General features: G+C 38.7%; 1 protein-coding gene across 4 annotated transcripts in view; it reads left to right on the forward strand.

The window, feature by feature from the left end:
• The window catches only part of CEP350 (centrosomal protein 350), a 155,709-nt gene that overhangs the window by 67,097 nt on the left and 69,099 nt on the right, over positions 1 to 19,513 (forward strand). For all 4 annotated transcript variants that reach the window (XM_040446480.1, XM_040446483.1, XM_040446481.1 and 1 more), the window contains exons 18-22: positions 2,693 to 2,803; positions 3,495 to 3,635; positions 5,952 to 6,088; positions 6,908 to 7,030; positions 12,825 to 12,994. In XM_040446480.1, the coding sequence (XP_040302414.1) occupies positions 2,693 to 2,803; positions 3,495 to 3,635; positions 5,952 to 6,088; positions 6,908 to 7,030; positions 12,825 to 12,994 (682 nt within the window). The remainder of the gene's footprint in view (positions 1 to 2,692; positions 2,804 to 3,494; positions 3,636 to 5,951; positions 6,089 to 6,907; positions 7,031 to 12,824; positions 12,995 to 19,513) is intronic.

A 19,513-nucleotide genomic window follows, 5' to 3' on the forward strand; every position in this document is an offset into this window, starting at 1 on the left:
TATGGTAGTCCCTTTTGATTTCTAAGAAATCTTTGCCTATCCTGAGATATTAAGGTACTGTAACAAAAATATTCTTTTATGTTTTTCCAAAAAGTGTTATAGTTTTGGCTTTTATATTTAAGTGTGTGAACCCTCTCAAGTTAATTATGGGGTGTGAAGAAGGGACCAAAGTTTATCTTTTCCTCCATGTAGATTTTCAGTTGTTTCATCACTATTTTCTTAAGAAGACTTAAATTACCTAGGCACCTTTATCAACAATTAAGTAGTCACTTATGTGTCAATCTGTTTCTGGACTCTGTCCTTTTCCATTGATCTGTTTGTCTATCCTTAACTCCAGCACCATGCTGTTTTAACATGTCTTTAGAGTGAGTCATGAAATCAGAGTGTAATTACTTCAACTCTGTTCTTTCTCAAGGTGGTTTTGGCCATTTTAGTTTTTTTCTTTTTTACATTTCTACATAACTTTTAGAATCAGTTTATCAGTTTATACAAAAAAAAAAGAAAAAAGAAAAGAAAAAAAATGCCTGGTATAATTTTGATTTGAATGGCATTGAATCTATAGATGATTTCCAAGAAAATCTAGAAATCTCAATGTAGTGTAATGCCCAAGTTATGAAATCTTATTTTAAAAAATAATTAAAAAAAAAGAATCAGATCAATTTGGGGGTAGACTTTATAGTTGTTTTTTTTTTTTCTGTGCTATATAACATTAAAAATTTTTTTTTAATTTAATTTTATTTTTTTAATTTACATCCAAATTAGTTAGCATATAGTGGAACGATGATTTCAGGAGTAGATGCCTTAGTGCCCTTTACCCATTTAGCCTGTCCCCCCTCCCACACCTCCTCCAGTAACCCTCTGTTTGTTCTCCATATTTAAGAGCCTCTTATGTTTTGTCCCCCTCCCTGTTTTTATATGATTTTTGCTTCCCTTCCTTTATGTTCATCTGTTTTGTCTCTTAAAGTCCTCATATGAGTGAAGTCATATGATACTTGTCTTGCCCTAATTTCACTTAGCATAATACCCTCCAGTTCCATCCACGTAGTTGCAAATGGCGAGATTCCATTCTTTTTGATTGCCGAGTAATACTCCTTTGTGTGTGTGTGTGTGTGTGTGTGTGTGTGTGTGTGTGTGTGTGTGTATACACATATATATACCAATACCACATCTTCTTTATCCATTCATCTGTTGATGGACATTTGGGCTCTTTCCATACTTGGGCTATTGTTGATAGTGCTGCTATAAACATGGGGGTGCACGTGTCCTTTCGAAACAGCACACCTGTATCCCTTGGATAAATACCTAGTAGTGCAATTGCTGGGCCGTAGGGTAGTTCTATTTTTAGTTTTCTGAGGAACCTCTATACTGTTTTCCAGAGTGGCTGCACCAGCTTACATTCTCAAAACTTTATATCTTAACAGTGGCATTTTCTAATTCATGAATGTGATATCTGTGTCTACTTAGGTTTTAAAAATATTTCAGCAATGTAATTTTCAGTGTAAAGATCTTACACATTTAAAAAATGTTTTTAAAAGTTTATTTTACTTATTTTGAGAGAGAGAGAGAGAGAGAGAGAGAACATAGGAGGGGCAGAGAGAGGAGAGAGGGAGAATCCCAAGCAGGCTCTGCACCATCAGCACAGAGCCTGATGTGGGGCTCAAACTCACGAACTGCGAAATCATGACTTGAGCCAAAATCAAGAGTTGGTCACTTATCCTACTGCGCCACCCAGGTGCCCCAAGATCTTACACATTTTTAAATTTCTTCCCAAATATTTTATGTCTTTTGGTGCTGTTGTAAATAGTTTTTTTTTCCGATTTTATTTTGTAGTTGTTCCTTCCCAAATATCTAAAGAGTGTTCTTTGTGTGGAATTGTCCCATACTTTGCAAGAAGTTCAGCATTCCTGCACCTCTCCCAACAAATGACAGTAGTACTGTCCAGTCATGACAGCAAAAATTTCCCAGACATTTCCAAGTGTTCCCTTCAGGAGAAGGGGGAGGGACTTATAACAACTATGGTGGTTATATCACTGGAATGGAGAAATGACCCCAGAGCCATGTTTACCTAGGAATCCAAAAAAGCACTGAGTTTTTCTACCATTTTATGAATATAATTATAATTCTGGGCTTTCGTATTTGTGCAGGGCATTGTATAACTTTATATACAGCCTCACCACCTTTAGAAAACCTACATTTAGCACTATTCCAGAACCAATGAAAAAAATATAAATTTATAGGTAGCATTGTATGGAATAATGGAAACAAAGGGTCCTGGTGAGAAGGAGACCTTTGGGGCAGCATTTTTATAAAACTCCTTCACAGACAAAATAAAGGAATCATAAAATTCTGAGATGTGAGGTGTTATCTTTATGTTTACACATAGGACATTTTAATCTCTTCTAAAGAGTTAGGTACTATCGATTTTCTTTGAATCCAGCTTTTTAGTATGAGTTCTTAGTCCTGTGTGCCTTGGAAATTTTTTATATTACTACATTGTTTGACACATAGTAGGTGGTTGTTAAGTCTTTGATAAATGATTTGTGTCCATCCTATTTGCTGTCTTTCCTTTAAGCTCTCATTGGTTGCTTCAAAAAATTTGTGTTAGGAAAATAGCATTACGTGTGATATAGTCACTGTGTTAAAATAGTTTAGCGTCTTAGAATTAATAGTTGATCATTTTTTTATTTTGAAGGCACAGCAGCAACGCCATGAAAGAGACTTGGCCCTTTTGAAATTGAAGGCTGAACAAGAGGCTCTGGAGTGTCAGAGACAATTAGAAGAAACCCGAAACAAAGCAGCTCAGGTACTCATTTTTGCAACAGGTACTGGTTATTTGTACCTAAATTTGTATCTTTGAAATGGTGTTAGTATTCTTTTAATTATATAGGAGTATAAAAGAAAAGATGTAAATAATAGTGCTTTCATACGTTATGCCATATGGGGTAATTTCCTGTCATTTGATTCCCGTGAAATAAATTAGTCAGGATTTATCCCCAATTTAGAGAAGCGGCAACTGAGGTACATAGCAGTTACTTGTTTTTAAAAAAATTCTTTTTAACGTTTTATTTATTTTTGAGACAGAGAGAGACAGAGCATGAACGGGGGAGGGTCAGAGAGAGGGAGACACAGAATCTGAAACAGGCTCCAGGCTCTGAGCCGTCCGCACAGAGCCCGACGCGGGGCTCGAACTCACGGACCGTGAGATCATGACCTGAGCTGAAGTCGGCCGCTTAACCAACTGAGCCACCCAGGTGCCCTGCAGTTACTTGTTTAAAGAAACCTCAACTCATGAACACTGGGGTTAAAAATTAAACTCCAGCAGTGATTTTAAGACTCTAGATTTTAAGACAAGAAACCCAGATAATAGTCTAATGTTTTATTTTACAAGGTATTTGATCCATGAAGCAATTTTACAAATTAAAGCTAATTTGGGGTAGGGAGAGACTGTGACATAACATAACATAAGCTCTCTTTTTACTCCTTTTTATTTTCAGGTCCATGCAGAATCATTACAGCAGGTGGTCAAATCACAGCGGGAAGTCACCGAAGTCCTGCAGGAAGCAACTTGTAAAATAGCTGCTCAGCAAACAGAGACTGCTCGCCTCACCACAGATGCAGCTCGCCAAATCTGTGAAGTAAGAGCCATTGAGAGCCCTTTTCTTTTTAGTCATGTTGAGTAAATTTGGTCTTCACCGTAATGGGTTTCTAACATCTAGCAAATACATACTTTGTTTTTTTCAAAGATTTATTTTATTTATTTATTTAAATTATTTTTTTTTAATGTTTACTTTTGAGAGAGAGAGAGAGAGAGAGAGAGACAGAGTGCAAGCAGGGGAGGGGCAGAGAGAGAGAGGGAGACACAGAATCTGAAAGCTTTAGGCTCCAGTCTCCGAGCTGTCAGCACAAAGCCTGACGTGGGGCTGGAACTCATGAACCACGAGATCATGACCTGAGCCGAAGTCAGATGCTCAACTGACTGAGCCACCAAGGTGCCCCGCAAATACATACTTTTAATCAGTGACTTTCAGTGGGAGCCATACACTATTGAATTAAGAGGCACCATTTATTGTAGTATATTATACATGTGAGTGATACAGACGCTGGAAAAAAAGATGGAGAAACTCTAAATGTCTGTCCTAGAGTAAGCTTTTAAAAAATATATTGACTTTATGAGGCATGGGTGGCTCATTTGGTTAAGTGTCTGACTCTTGATTTCAGCTCAGGTCACAATCTCATGGGGGTGAGATGGAGCCCTGCGTCAGGCCCCGTGCTGGACGTGGGGCTGCTTAAGATCCTCTCTCTCTCCCTCTTCCTTTGCCTGTCCCCCGCTCTCTCTTTCTCTCTCAAATACATACATACATACAAAAATAAAATCTTTCAAATATATATACTGATTTTATGATGTATAATTTACTACTAATAAAATATATCCATTATAAGTATACTGTTTGATGAGTTTTGATACATATGTAAGATACATTTGTCAAATAGATGTAGCTACCATATCTATATATATATATCTGTGTCTTTTTTATCTATCTATCCATCCCTATAAACGCCACCGTAATCAAGAAAAAGATTACAGCTGACTCTTAGGGCTCCGGGTTGACCCAGTGGGTTAGGCGTCTGACTCTCAATTTTGGGTCAGGTCATGATCTTATGGGTGGGATGAAGTCCTGTGTCAGGCTCTGCACTGTTGCGGAGCCTGCTTGGGATGCTCTCGCTCTCTCTCTCTCTCTCTCTCTCTCTCTCCCTCCTCCTCCTCTTCTCTCTCTCTCTCTCTCTCTCTCTCTCTCTCTCAATAAATAGATAAACTTTAAAAAAGAAAGAATACAGCTGACTCTTGAAAAACATGCATTTGAACTGTAAAGGTCAACTGCAAATTTTTTTGACAAATACCTTACGGTACTATAAATGTAATTTTTCTTCCTTAGGATTTTCTTCATAACATTTTCTTTCCTCTAGCTTACTGTAAGAATTATATACATATACCCAATTATACATATATACAATGTAGTGTATAATATATATAATGTCCCAAATATGTGTGAATCAACTTTATGTTAGTGGTAAGGCTTCTAGTCAACAGTAGACTATTAGTAGTTCAATTCTGGGGAAGTCAAAAGTTATGCATGGATTTTTGGCTGCATGTGGATGTTACTAAAAAGCCACAAACCTGTGTTGGGTACAGTGGGATTGTGCAAATAAGTTTGAATTATTTTAAGAAAATTTTAGACAACACTAACAAAGATTCCAAAAACGCTTCAAGTTGTCAAGGCAGTGACTGAATAAATACCAGATGAGTAATACGTGGAGCCTTCGCAGAATTGCCTAATAATAGGGAAAACACTTGACATTGTAGGTCAGAAAACAGATAGGAAGTAGTAATTGAATTGATTCTTGAAGGAAGATTTAATTTTTGGTTTACTATGGCCTATTATATGACTTGAAGATTTTGTCTTAATTCATAGTGCTGTAACTGGATGAACCCTTAGAAATCATGTGCTCCATCCAACTCTTTGTTTTTATAAGGAAGCTATTGAGACTAAAAGAGTCTAAATGACTTGCCCACGGCACTTTACCTATTATGGCAGAATTAACTTGCTCTCAATCCAGTGACCTTTTTTTTTTTTAATTTTTTTTTTTAATGTTTATTTATTTTTGAAGGAGAGAGAGAGACAGAGTGTGAGTGGCGGAGGGGCAGAGAGAGAGGGAGACACAAAATCCAAAGCAGGCTCCAGGCTCTGAGCTGTCAGCACAGAGTCTGACGCGGGGCTCAAACTCACAAACTGTGAGATCATGACCTGAGCCGAAGTCGGACGCTCAACCGACTGAGCCACCTAGGCGCCCCTCAATCCAGTGACCTTTCAAAGACACTATGCTCCTTCTCAGTTTCTGTGATGTTACCATTTTTTAATGTCTGCTTTTGCCTTGTGTGTGTTCTTATTTAGATGGCAGAGTTGACTCGGACTCATATCTCAGATGCCATTACTGCTTCAGGAGCTCCCCTAGCAACGCTGTATGACCACCAGCGGCAGCATGCTCCCGACTTCGTGAAACAGCTGAGGACCAGAGCTGAAGCAGATAGGTTAATATTCAGTCATTCGGCAAATGTGCAATGAGTGTCTACTATGTCCCAGGCACTGTTGTGCGTACTGGGAATATAGTTACAGACATACAGTTTGCGGGGGGGGGAGATAGATATTGTAATCAAATATTCACTTAAGTGAAGTTACACTTACAAACAGGGTAAGTGTTACAAGAGAAAAGAACATATGTCCCTGAGATATGTGGCAAAGGAATTTGAATAGCTTGGGGATGCAGGGACATCAGAGAAGATTTTCCTGAGGAAGTAAAGTTATGGGGAGCTCTAGTGGGTGAAAAGGAGTGAGTGATGTAAAGGAGAAAGAATAGGCAGGTCAGTACAGGCAAAGGTAGGAAGAGAAAATGAGGGAAGACTAATGTGACTGGAGGCAGAGAGCAAAGGGGAGAATGGTAGGAGATAGTGCAGGGACCGGAGTATGGTAGGGCATTGCAGACCCAGAGGATTTTGGAGTTTATTCTACGAACAATGAAAAGTCATTTGAGAATTTTTAGGCAGCCTGGGTGATGTGATCATGCTTGTGTGTTTTTTTTTTTTTTTTTCACATCACATTTTGACCGTCTCTGATTCATCAATTTTAAGGCTATTTATATTTATTGATACCTGGGGTGATTTGTGTTTATTTGTCATAAAGCAGAAGATACTATTTTCTATGCGTGAATGCCTTTCTCAGATACTTTGTAATAGCTGTTTCAGAATTTCTGTTTATTCAAGATTTTATCTCGTATTGATGTTAAATGGTTTTTAAAGCCCTTCTCTTATTAGAGGCTTTAAATATTTAATCAGGTTTTTTTGTCTTTGTAGGAAAAGTCCATCTGTTTCACTCTCCCAGAGTAAAGAAGGGACCCTTGACTCAAAGCATCAGAAGTATTCCCCTTCATATGATAGTTATTCTGAGTCATCAAGATATAAGAATCATGATCGAAGGTAAAAACAGTATGATTTAGTAAAATCTGATAAATGGCTTAGACATTGCTTTTTCTTTTTTACTTTTAATCTCACTTCTTTATATGAAATAGTTTTTTCCCCTTCAAAGTTGGGACTTCCCCATTTGATTAGCTGATTTATAAAATAGTTGCTCCTTGGGGCGCCTGGGTGGCGCAGTCGGTTAAGCGTCCGACTTCAGCCAGGTCACGATCTCGCGGTCCGTGAGTTCGAGCCCCGCGTCAGGCTCTGGGCTGATGGCTCGGAGCCTGGAGCCTGTTTCCGATTCTGTGTCTCCCTCTCTCTCTGCCCCTCCCCCGTACATGCTCTGTCTCTGTCTGTCCCATAAATAAATAAAAACGTTGAAAAAAAAAAAAATAAAATAAAATAGTTGCTCCTTGTAGTAATGTAACTACCATTCCTTGGGAGCCTGCATTGTACAAGCACTATGTAAGTTTGTTTTTCCTACGTTTAATTTTAACCACCTTCCAAAACAGATACTGCCCTCATTTTATAGTAGGGAACAGAGGCTCATGGAGCTTTTGGAAACTCACCCAAGGTCACATAGATAGTGGCACACCAAGGAATTGAACCTTGGTTTATCTGACTCCAAGGTCTATATTTATTGTCCATTGCTTTGCTAACATCCATATTTCTTGACATTACTGCATCTACTAATTTTTATCATCATAAAAGAAGATCAAATACTTAGTTGTTGGTTCTTACGTGGTATTAATATCTGTAGTTTTCAATTCTGTCCTTGGGTTAGAAGATTTTCAAAGCCACTTTTCTAGCATTCCTCCAGGTAGGATACCCACATTGTCAAAGTAAAACCTCAATTAAAAAAATTAAGTCATGAGGGGTGCGTGGGTAGCTCAGTTAATTAAGCGTCCTACTTCGGCTCAGGTCATGTTCTCACAGTTTGTGGGTTCTAGCCCCGCGTCGGGCTCTGTGCTGACAGCTCAGAGCCTGGAGCCTGCTTCAGATTCTGTGTATCCCTCTCTCTCTGACCCTCCCCTGCTTGTGCTCTCTGTCTCTCAAAAATAAATAATACCAAAAAATAAAGTCATGAGACTAAAAAGCATTATTATTGGGTATTAAGTATCTGCTATATCTCTGGAGCTGTATGATTTTCATTTAAGCTTCACTGATACTTTGTTCATTTAGGCTGTCCACTGTCCACTGGGTTACTACAGTGGATTCCTAATAGGTTTCCCTGTTCTCTTACCTTTCCCCAGTCTCTGTACAACCACATGGTAACGAGGTGATTTTTCTAAAATTTTCAGTCAATTTGCTTTTTTTTTTCAAGTTTATTCATTTTTGAGAGAGAGAGACAGAGACAGAGCGTGAGCAGGAGAGGAGCAGAGAGAGAGGGAGACACAGAATCTGAAGCAGGCTCCAGGCTCTGTGCTGTCAGCATAGTGCCTGATGCGGGGGTCAAACTCATGAACTGAAAGATTATGACCTGAGCTGAAGTCTGAGGCTTAACCAGCTGAGCCATTCAGGTGCCCCTGCAGTCAATTTGCTATTCACCTGTTTGAAACCTTCGGTATTTCTTTAGAGCCACTTAGTAGAGCATGAAAGTTCCTTTATTATTGCGGCTTTGGTCCATGCCCCCTGTCTCTTGGCATTTTCCCCTTTTTCATATTCCACTAATTGTAACTACTCTATTCTAATTCTCTACAAGAACCATGCTCTCTTTGTCTTTTGTACCATTACATATGCTGTACCTGTTTTCTAGACCTTCTCTCCTCTATTTCATTCAGTTTACTTTTACTGCCCCTCCAAGAATCAGTCTGCTCTAGATAATGCCTTCTATGTGTTCTCCCATAGCACTCCAAATGTAACTGTTACAGCCTCTACTGCCTTCTATATCCCATTCCTTTATTTGTCAGTTACGGACTAGACTAGAAGTTCTTTGAGGCCTTCATTTTCTTCACCCCCAGAAGAAGCCCTGTATCCATGAGCAATCACTTCCCCTCCTCCTCCTCCTCCTCTTCCTCCTCTTCTTCCTCCTGCTTCTTTTTTTTAAAATAAAATTTATTGTCAAGTTGGCTAACATATAGTGTGCTTTTGGTTTTGGGGGTAGATTCCTGTGATTCATTACTTAAATACAACACCTGGTGCTTATCCCAACAAGTGCCCTCCTCAATGCCCATGACTCATTTTCCCCTCTCCCCTCATCTCCCCTCCCCATTAACCCTCTGTTTGTTCTCTGTATTTAAGGGTCTCTTATGGTTTGCCTCCCTCCCTCTCTGTTCGTAACTAATTTTTTCCCCTTCCTTTCCCTCATGGTCTTCTGTTAAGTTTCTCAAGTTCCACATAGAGTGAAACATATGATATCTGTTTTTCTCTGACTGACTTATTTCATTTAGCATAATACCCTCCAATTCCATCCACGTTGCTGCAAATGGCAGGATTTCATTCTTTCTCATTGCCAAGTAGTATTCCATTGTATATATAAACACATATTTTTAAAAAAAAAAATTAATGTTTATTCATTTTTGAGAGACAGAGAGAGATAGAGCGTGAGTGGGGGAGGGGCAGAGAGATGGAGACACAGAATCCAAAGCAGGCTTTGAGCTCTGAGCTCTGAGCTCCGAGCTGTCAGCACAGAGCCTGACTTGGGGCTCGAACCCACTAACCATGAGATCATGACCTGAGCCAAAATCAGACACTTCACCAACTGAGCCACCCATGCGCCCGTCTTTTTTATTATAGCCATCCGAATGAGGACTGCTATCCCTAGAACTTAGCAAAATGCCTAGCACACAGAAGGCAGGCAATCTACTGCATGTTTATTCAGTGAGTGATTACTGGTACATACTGCTGAATGGAATAACTGAGGTTAATCCCATATCCTTCTGACTTTAAAGCACTTGCTGGCTCCTGCATTGTATCTTTTACCTTATAGCTATATTATAGGATTTATACTTTCAAAAACATTATTAAACTGGACATATAATTGCACAATATTCTGATAAATACTATTTTAGAAACCTACACAAAAAAACCCAGTACAAATACAGATACAGAGGTGACCACATCTTCCTTGGGAGTGGGAGAAGGTATCCACAAGCACTTTGCAGAAATGATACTTGAACTGAGTCTTAAATTAGCAGTTTATTAGGCAGACAGGGAAGGAAGGGCATTTCAGAAGAGGAGAGAACTCATGCAGAGGCTCTCAAAACACGGCTTATGATTGGCTATGTCTCTCCATGTATATTTAAATGAATGAATAAACTTAGGAAAGCAAAGGGGGAGAAAGGAAAACACTGACTTCGAAAACAAGTTTGCTGAGCATTTGGAAATTTAAGGCTTAAAGTCAGGGGAAGGACAAAGCTAGCTGATACAGATTTGAGGCTCAATCTAAATGACCATAGTTAAAATTATAGAGATGCATAATCCCTATCAAAATAACACCAGCATTCTTCACAGAGCTAGAACAAATAATTCTAAAATTTGTATGGAACCAGAAAAGTTCCCTAATAGCCAAAGCAATCTTGAAAAAGAAAACCAAAGCAGGAGGCATCACAATCCCAGACTTCAAGCTGTATTACAAAGCTGTAATCATCAAGACAGTATGGTACTGGCACAAGAACAGACACTTAGATCAATGGAACAGAATAGAGAACTGAGAAATGAACCCACAAACGTATGGCCAACTAATCTTTGACAAAGCAAGAAAGAATATCCAATGGAATCAAGACAGTCTCTTCAGCAAGTGGTGCTGGGAAATCTGGACAGTGACATGCAGAAGAATGCACCTGGACCACTTTCTTACACCACACACAAAAATAAACTCAAAATGGATGAAAAACCTAAATGTAAGACAGGAAGCCATCAAAATCCTCGAGGAGAAAGCAGGTAAAAACCTTTTTGATCTTGGCCACAGCAGCTTCTTACTCATCATGTCTCTGGAGGCAAGGGAAACAAAAGCAAAATTGAACTATTGGGACCTCATCAAAATAAAAAGCTTCTGCACAGTGAAGGAAACAATCAGCAAAACTAAAAGGCAACTGACAGAATGGGAGAAGATATTTGCAAGTGACATATCAGATAAAGGCTTAGTATCCAAAAATCTATAAAGAACTTCTCAAACTCAACACCGAAAAAAAAATAATCCAGTGAAGAAATGGGCAAAAGACATGAATAGACACTTCTCCAAAGAAGACATCCAGATGGCCAACTGACACATGAAAAAATGCTCCACATCGCTCATCATCAGGGAAATACAAATCAAAACCACAATGAGATACCACCCTGCACCTGTCAGAATGGCTAACATTAACAACTCAGGCAACAACAGATGTTGGTGAGGATGCGGGGAAAGAGGATCTCTTTTGCATTGTTGGTGGCAATGCAAGCTGGTGCAGCCACTCTGGAAAACAGTATGGAGGTTGCTCAAAAAATTAAAAATAGAACTACCCTACAACCGAGCAATTGCACTACTAGGCATTTATCCAAGGGATACAGGTGTGCTGTTTTGAAGGGACACATGCACCCAATGTTTATAGCAGCACTATCAACAATAGCCAAAGTATGGAAAGAGCCCAAATGTCCACTGATGGATGAACGGATAAAGAAGATGTGGTATATGTATACAATGGAGTATTACTCAGCAATCCAAAAGAATGAAATCTGGCCATTTGCAACTACGTGGATGGAACTGGAGGGTATTATGCTAAGTGAAATTAGAGAAAAACAAAAATCATATGACTTCACTGATTTGAGGACTTTAAGAGACAAAACAGATGAACATAAGGGAAGGGAAACAAAAATAATATAAAAACAGGGAGGGGGACAAAACAGAAGAGACTCATAAATATGGAGAACAAACAGAGGGTTACTGGAGGGGGTGTGGGAGGGGGGATGGGCTAAATGGGTAAGGAGCGCTAAGGCATCTACTCCTGAAATCATTGTTGCACTATATGCTTACTAATTTGGATGTAATTAAATAAAAAATAAAACAAGTTAAAAGAAGATTATAGAGATACATAAGATTGCCAAAGAGAGTATGTAGCATAAAACAGAAAGGGACCAAAAACAAAACACTGGGAGTCACCATCATTTTAAGGAAAGCCAAGAAAATTTAAAAGGAAGTGAAAGAAGCAGAAAAACTTGTTCGGAAGAAAGGAAGAAAAGCTGGTGAGAGTAGAATCAGAGAGTGTAACAAAGGAGAGTCTTTTATTTGACATTTAGTTTTGATATAATTTTGAGCTTACAGAAATGTTGCAAGAATAATACAGAGTTAATATCTTTTATCCACATTGCACCGATGTTAACATTTTACTACATTTGCTTTTGCAAGTGGAGGTTATAAAGAAGGAGGTAGAGATCAACACCATATACTGTTGCAGAAGAATTATCTATTAGATTTGGCAATTGAAGTTTAGGTACAGGTTACAAGAACAGTTCTAGTAGAGTAGTTGGGATTGAAGCAGATTGTGATTAATTGTGATGTTGTGGAAAAGTTGAAATAGCCAAGCAGAAGCCCCTTTTCCCAGTAGCTTGATTTTAAAATGAAGGGGGAAGAAAAGTGATAGCTTGAGAATTGTGGTTGCCTCCCATGACTATTTAACAGTCAAACCTTCCTCTCCCCTACTCATCTTTCCTAAAACAGTTTCTTCTCGGACTTTTCTCTATTTAGCATTTTATGTTTTGTGTTACATCTTTCATCATTTCATATCTTGATCATAAGACACACTCCCTTAGTCAAATAAGTGTACTTTGAAGTACCTTACTTTCTCACCCCCTCCCCTTTTTTTTGGCTTGTTCCCATAATATCTATAAACAGAAGTAGCAGTGGTAGCAGCCGTCAAGAAAGTCCCTCAGTTCTATCTTCTAAGGAAAATGAGAGGAAGCTTCATGGTGAAAAGATGGAGAGTTCCATTGATGAACAGGTTCAGACCGCTGCAGATGATTCTCTACGAAGTGACAGCGCACCCTCTCTTCCTGATGAGAAAGGTAACATTCCTTGCACGTGTGTGTGTAGTTATTTGTTTGGGGAAGCTTCCAGAGCCCTTGGAGATGTTTGTGGCTGAGCTAGTTGATATGCTTAGAACATGATAGTGTGTGTGTGTGTGTGTGTGTGTGTGTGTGTGTGTGTGTGTGAATCTGATATTAAATGTATCCAGGTGAAACGATTTCAAGGTTACATGTTATGTCAGTTACCCTTGCCAGTTTATTTTATTTTATTTTATTTTATTTTATTTTATTTTATTTTATTTTATTATTTTATTTTATTTATTTTATTTATTTTATTTTATTTTATTTTACTTCATTTCATTTTTTATTTTATTTTATTTTATTTTATTTTATATTTTAATATTTATTTATTTTTGAAAGAGAGAGAGAAAGACAGAGTGCAAGCCGGGGAGGGGCAGAGAGAGAGGGAAACAGAATCCAAAGCAGGCTCCAGGCTCTGAGCTGTCAGCACAGAGCCTGACACAGGCCTCAAACTCATGAACTGTGAGGTTATGACCTGAGCCGAAGTAGGATGCTTAACCGACTGAGCCACCCAGGCGCCCCCCCGCTTGCCAGTATTTTAAACACGATTGTGTGTGCCAATACCATGCTGTCTTGATGATTATAGCTTTGTAGTAGAGAATAAGTCTGGGATTGTGATGCCTCCTGCTTTGGTCTTCTTCAATATTACTTTGGCTGTTTGGGGTCTTTTGTGGTTCCATACAAATTTTAGGATTGCTTGCTCTAGCTTTGAGAAGAATGCTGGTGCCATTTTGGTTGGGATTGCATTGAATGTGTAGATAGCTTTGGGTAGTATTGACATTTTAACAATATTTATTCTACCAATCCATGAGTATGGAATATTTTTCCATTTCTTTATATCTTCTTCAAGTTCCTTCATAAGCTTTCTATAGTTTTCAGCATACAGATCTTTTATATCTTTGGTTAGGTTTATTCGTAGGTATTTTATGATTCTTGGTGCAATTGTGAATGGGATCAGTTTCTTTATTTGTCTTTCTGTTGCTTCATTATTAGTGTATAAGAATGCAACTGATCTGTACATTGATTTTGTATCCTGTGACTTTGCTGAGTTCATGGATCAATTCTAGTAGACTTTTGGTTAGTCTATCGGGTTTTCCATGTATAATATCATGTCATCTGCAAAAAGTGAAAGTTTGACTTCATCTTTGCCAATTTTGATGCCTTTGATTTCCTTATGTTGTCTGATTGCTGATGCTAGAACTTCCAACACTATGTTAAACAACAGCAGTGGAATTTACCCAAGGGATACAGGAGTGCTGATGCCTAGGGGTACTTGTACCCCAATGTTTATAGCAGTACTCTCAACAATAGCCAAATTATGGAAAGAGCCTCAATGTCCATCAACTGATGAATGGATAAAGAAATTTTGGTTTATATACACAATGGAATACTTCGTGGCAATGAGAAAGAATGAAATCTGGCCTTTTGTAGCAATGTGGATGGAATTGGAGAGTGTTACGCTAAGTGAATAAGTCATACAGAGAAAGACAGATACCATATGTTTTCACTATGTGGAACCTGAGAAATTTAACAGAAGACCATGGGGGTGGGGAAGGAAAAAGAAAGTTAGGGAGGGAGCCAAACCATAAGAGACTCTTACAAACTGAGAACAAACTGAGGGTTGATGGGGGGTGGGAGGGAGGAGAGGGTGGGTGAGGGGTATTGAGGAGGGCACCTGTTGAGATGAGCACTGGGTGTTGTATGGAAACCAATTTGACAATAAATTTCATATAAAAAAAGAAAACAAACACGAATGTGTGTCATAATCCTAAGGGGAGGCAAAGTAAATCTAGGACAGCATGCATGTGAATGGAAAATAGATATTAAAAAAAATTTCTTATATTCTATTATCGGTATATAATATAATCATAAAAACAGAATACATTATTAGAACTTTACATTTTAGATAATATAATAAGGATACAATTTCTTACAGATAATGATAATGCCAGATATAGTAACTAAATTAAAACTCATTAGTTACGTCTTCTTGGATCATAAACAAGAGGTGTATCCCTATCAAATCATGGGTAGTAAACAACATAATGAAGAAAACAGAATTTGGCAACAGATGACACCTTTAAGGATCTTTTTTTTTAATGACTGCCTCTCAAGCAGTGTATTTGATTAATGGTCTAGAACTGTCGTCTTCAGAGCAGGATGGGCAAGGCAGTCTTGAGAGTACAAGAAGATTTTTCAATTTTGATTTTTCTCATCCCTTAAATTTTTTTTGGTAATTTTATAATGAATATAATTTATGCATAAGCAGTCTATAATTAATGGTTAACAATTAATGCAGATCTTGTTACCCAGAACTACAAATACAATCTAGCTAATGAATATAGCTCTTGTTACCCAGAAATGGGGTGCTGCTGTAACAAGTATCGAAAATGTGGAAGTGGCTTTAGAACTGGGTAATGATTAGAGGCAAGAAGAGTGTTGAGGTGCATGTGAGAAAAAGCCCACGTTGCCTTGCAGAGACTATTGGCAGGAATATGGATGTTAAAAAATGATTCTGATGAAGTCTGATGAAGATGGAAATTAGGAATTTGGTATTGGAAACTGGCAGAAAAGCAGTCCTTGTTATAAACTGGCAAAGAACTTGGCTGAACCGTGTTCTAGCTTTTTGTGGAAAGCAAAAGTTAGAAGAGATGAACGTGGATAGTTAGCGGAGGGAATTTCTAAGTAAGGTGTTGAAGGCATGGCCTGGTTTCTCCTTACTGCTTATAGTAAAATGTGAGAGGAGAGATAAATTGAAGGAATTGTTAAAAAAGGAACCAGAACTTGAAGATTTGGAAAATTCTCAGACTATCCCTATTGTGAAAAATGAGAAAGCATGTTCTGGAGAGAACACCAAGGATGTGACTGGATAATCACTCCATAAAGAGATTACCCCTGGATTTAAGCAGCCATCTCAGCAGAAGCCAGGAAGAGAGATGGGATTATACGAGTAGAGAGACTGCCAGTTAGGACTAAAGAGCACAGAGATGGGATGAAATTATATGAAGGCTTTCAGAGTTCTGGGATTCTACCAGATGAGACGGTAGAGCTAGGTTGTAACCATGCCTTATCCTTTAAAACAAGGAAAGAATGACCCTGAGGGTGATTCAGAGATCAGCAGGGCAGCCATTGCCACCACAGGCCCAGGCCATACAACCCACATGGCAAGGCTGTCTCCTCATTGGTTTGAGTATGGGGCCACCTCCTTGGTTTCAGTTGTCCAGGCTGCCCTTGCTCTCAGCCTCCGGAGCAAACTATTTCCAGTGGCCGAGGAGATGCTTCTGCCCACAGAGGTAAGAAGGCAAGGCCACCCCAGTGGGCTTGAGGGCAGAGCATCTGGCCAAAGAGGGTCATTCTTGAGCCTTAAGATCTAATGGAATTTGCTCCACTGGAGTCTTGGACTAGCCTGAGACCCATCACCCTTCTTTCTCATTTATCCCTTTTGGAATGGGATTGTCTATTTTATGCCTTTCCCACCATTGTATTTTGAAAGCACATAACTGGGTCTTGTATCAAAGGTCCGCAACTAAAAAGGAATTTTACCTCAGGATGAATCATGCCTTGAGTCTCATGGATGCCTGATTTAGATGATATTTAGATGAGACTTTAGACTTGTAGTTGGTGTTGGAATGGGTTAAGACTCTGAGGGCTCTTAGGATGGGTGAGTGTATTTTGAGTGCAAGAAGGAATTAATTTGGGGGAACCAGAGGATGGGATGTTATGGACTGAACTGTATCCTCTCAAAATTCATATGTTGAAGTTCTGACTTCCAATGTGACTTTATTTGAAGATAGGGCCTTTCAGGAAGTAATTAAAGTTAAGTGAGGTCATGGGGCGCCTGGGTGGCGCAGTCGGTTGAGCGTCCGACTTCAGCCAGGTCACGATCTCGCGGTCCGTGGGTTCGAGCCCCGCGTCGGGCTCTGGGCTGATGGCTCAGAGCCTGGAGCCTGTTTCCGATTCTGTGTCTCCCTCTCTCTCTCTGCCCCTCCCCTGTTCACGCTCTGTCTCTCTCTGTCCCAAAAATAAATAAACGTTGAAAAAAAATTTTTTTTAAAGTTAAGTGAGGTCAGAAGAGTGGGCACTTAGGTTCTGGTAAGAAGACCCCAGGCATGCACATGCACAGAGAAAAGGCCTTGTGAGGACACAGAAGGCATCAACCTGCAAGTTAATAAGAACGGTTTTATCAGAAACCAAGCCAGTTGGCACCTTGATCTTGGATTCCACCCTCCAGAACTGTGAGGAAATAAATTTCTGTTGTTTGTTTAAGCCAGCGGTCTGTGGTGTTCTATTATAGTAATCCAAGCAGACTAATATAATAGTATTAAATATCAAGAGGCATGCTCATATCTTTATGCTGATTGATGAATGTTTTTCAGAATGTTTTCGAAAATGTGTTATGGATTACTGAATTAAAGAGTAACGAAATTCATTTTAGGATCAGACTTCATAATGACACCTTCCACATAAAGAGAGAAATAAAGGATAGAGGAAAACAATAAAGAAATTATTTGTTAAGTTCCTCCTATAGGATGAATTTAACCCCTGCAAAATTTTATCTTAATAACAGTTGTTTGTGATTATAGTGGCGAAGACCGATTTATTTATTGAAAGTGTCCATGAGCCTCGGAAGGAGTAGATGTAACCATCTGTGACTTGTTTAATGTTGTTCTCAAGTGTTTGCCATGGTGCCAGTACCTGCAAATGTAGAATTGTCAAGTGACTAATTTGAAATGTCTTGAACCATGACTTCTTGATAGATTTAACTTGTTTAAACATTATGAAATTAAATTACTTGGACTTCTACTTCTGGCCACAATGGAGGAATAGGACCAGGTTTATCCTCCCTCCTAAAACAAGTATCAGACAAAACATGTGAAGTAAGTATTTTTAAGACATTGAATATCAGGCAGTGAATGCTGTCAATTCATGAGAGATGGAAAGCAGGTGAGAGGAGCACTGAGATTGTCTGGGCTTACTGCCTGAGGGGAGTCTCCCGGCTGCACAGCAGGAAGCCCAGCAGCCTTTCTGAATTGAAGAAGTAGAGTTAGGAGTGTGGAGAGACTAAGGCAACTAGAATTCACAGGACAACCAAGATCCAAAGAAACTAAACCCTATTGAAGACCAGTATGTAGAAGAAAACAGGAGAAAATACAGGTCACCTTTTATTTGGCAGTGATTTCTTAGATACGACACCATAAGTACAATCCATGAGAGAAAAAATTGATATACTTTATCAAAATTAAAAAACTGCTCTGTGAAAGACACTGTTAAGAGAATTAAAAAGATAAGCCACAGACTGTTAGAAATATTTGTAAATCACATATTGGATAAAGGACTTAACATCCAGACTTACATAAAGGACTCTTAAAACTCAACAACAAGAAAATCAACAACCCTATTAAGCAATGTGCATAAGATCTGAACAGACACTTCATTGGAAGAAACTCTACAAATGGCAAATAGACTTAGGAAAGGTATTCAAGATCATGTGTCATCAGGGAGTGGAAAATTAAAATCACAACAAGAATGTACACATGCCTTTTAGAATGGTTAAAATCCAAAAACCTGACAACAAAATATGCAAGGATGCAGAGCAACAGGAACTTGAATTCATTGCTGGTGAGAATGCCAAATGGTATGGCTATTTTGTAAGACATTTTCACAGTATCTTATAGTGACCCAGCAATCAATATGCCTAGGCAAGCATATTGAAAACTTAGGTCCTCACAAGAGCCTATACACTAATGTTCATAGCACCATTTTTCATAATTGCTAACAATTGGAAGATGTCTTATGAGGAGAATAAGCAAACCGGTGTAACACTATTTAGCAGTTAAAAGGAACAGGCAACATCATGAATGAATTTTAAGTGAAGCGAAAGAGGCAAGCCCCAAAAGGCTACATATCATATGATTCCATTTATATGACATTCTGGAATAGGCAAAACTTTAGGGATGCAAAACAGATTAATGGTTCCCAGGTGTTAGATAGAAGAGGAAGTGGTTAACTACAAAGAGGTTGCATGGGAGAACTTTTAGTGTGAAGCAGATGTCATATAAGGGATGTCCTGTATGGTTCTTTTATTTATTGACTGATACCGTGCATTTGTCAAAACCCTAGAGCTGTATGTACATCACAAAGAGCAAACTTTAGTGTGTGCATACTAAATACACACACATCAACCAGGATGTTGGGGGATCTAAGATGGAATGCAGTCTGTGACTAATGAATCTTAACTTTATTAGAAATGTATAGCATGACCACATTGAAGAGAGTGGAAGGAAGAGGAGCTGACCTAAGTAAATTTGGAAAACGGAATTTTTGAGTAGAAGTTGTAAGCCTATTAAATATAAAAGGAACAGTATATAAAGTATATTCTGATGGGTAAATGAGCTTTTCATAGGGGTACAAGTTCACAGTTCTTTACATATGTATTAGGATTGAACGAATAAGTAAACGGATGTTGGATGATGGTAG

Source organism: Herpailurus yagouaroundi, unplaced genomic scaffold, assembly GCF_014898765.1.
Source record: "Herpailurus yagouaroundi ecotype Mexico unplaced genomic scaffold, PumYag 195, whole genome shotgun sequence".
Taxonomy (NCBI): domain Eukaryota; kingdom Metazoa; phylum Chordata; class Mammalia; order Carnivora; family Felidae; genus Herpailurus; species Herpailurus yagouaroundi.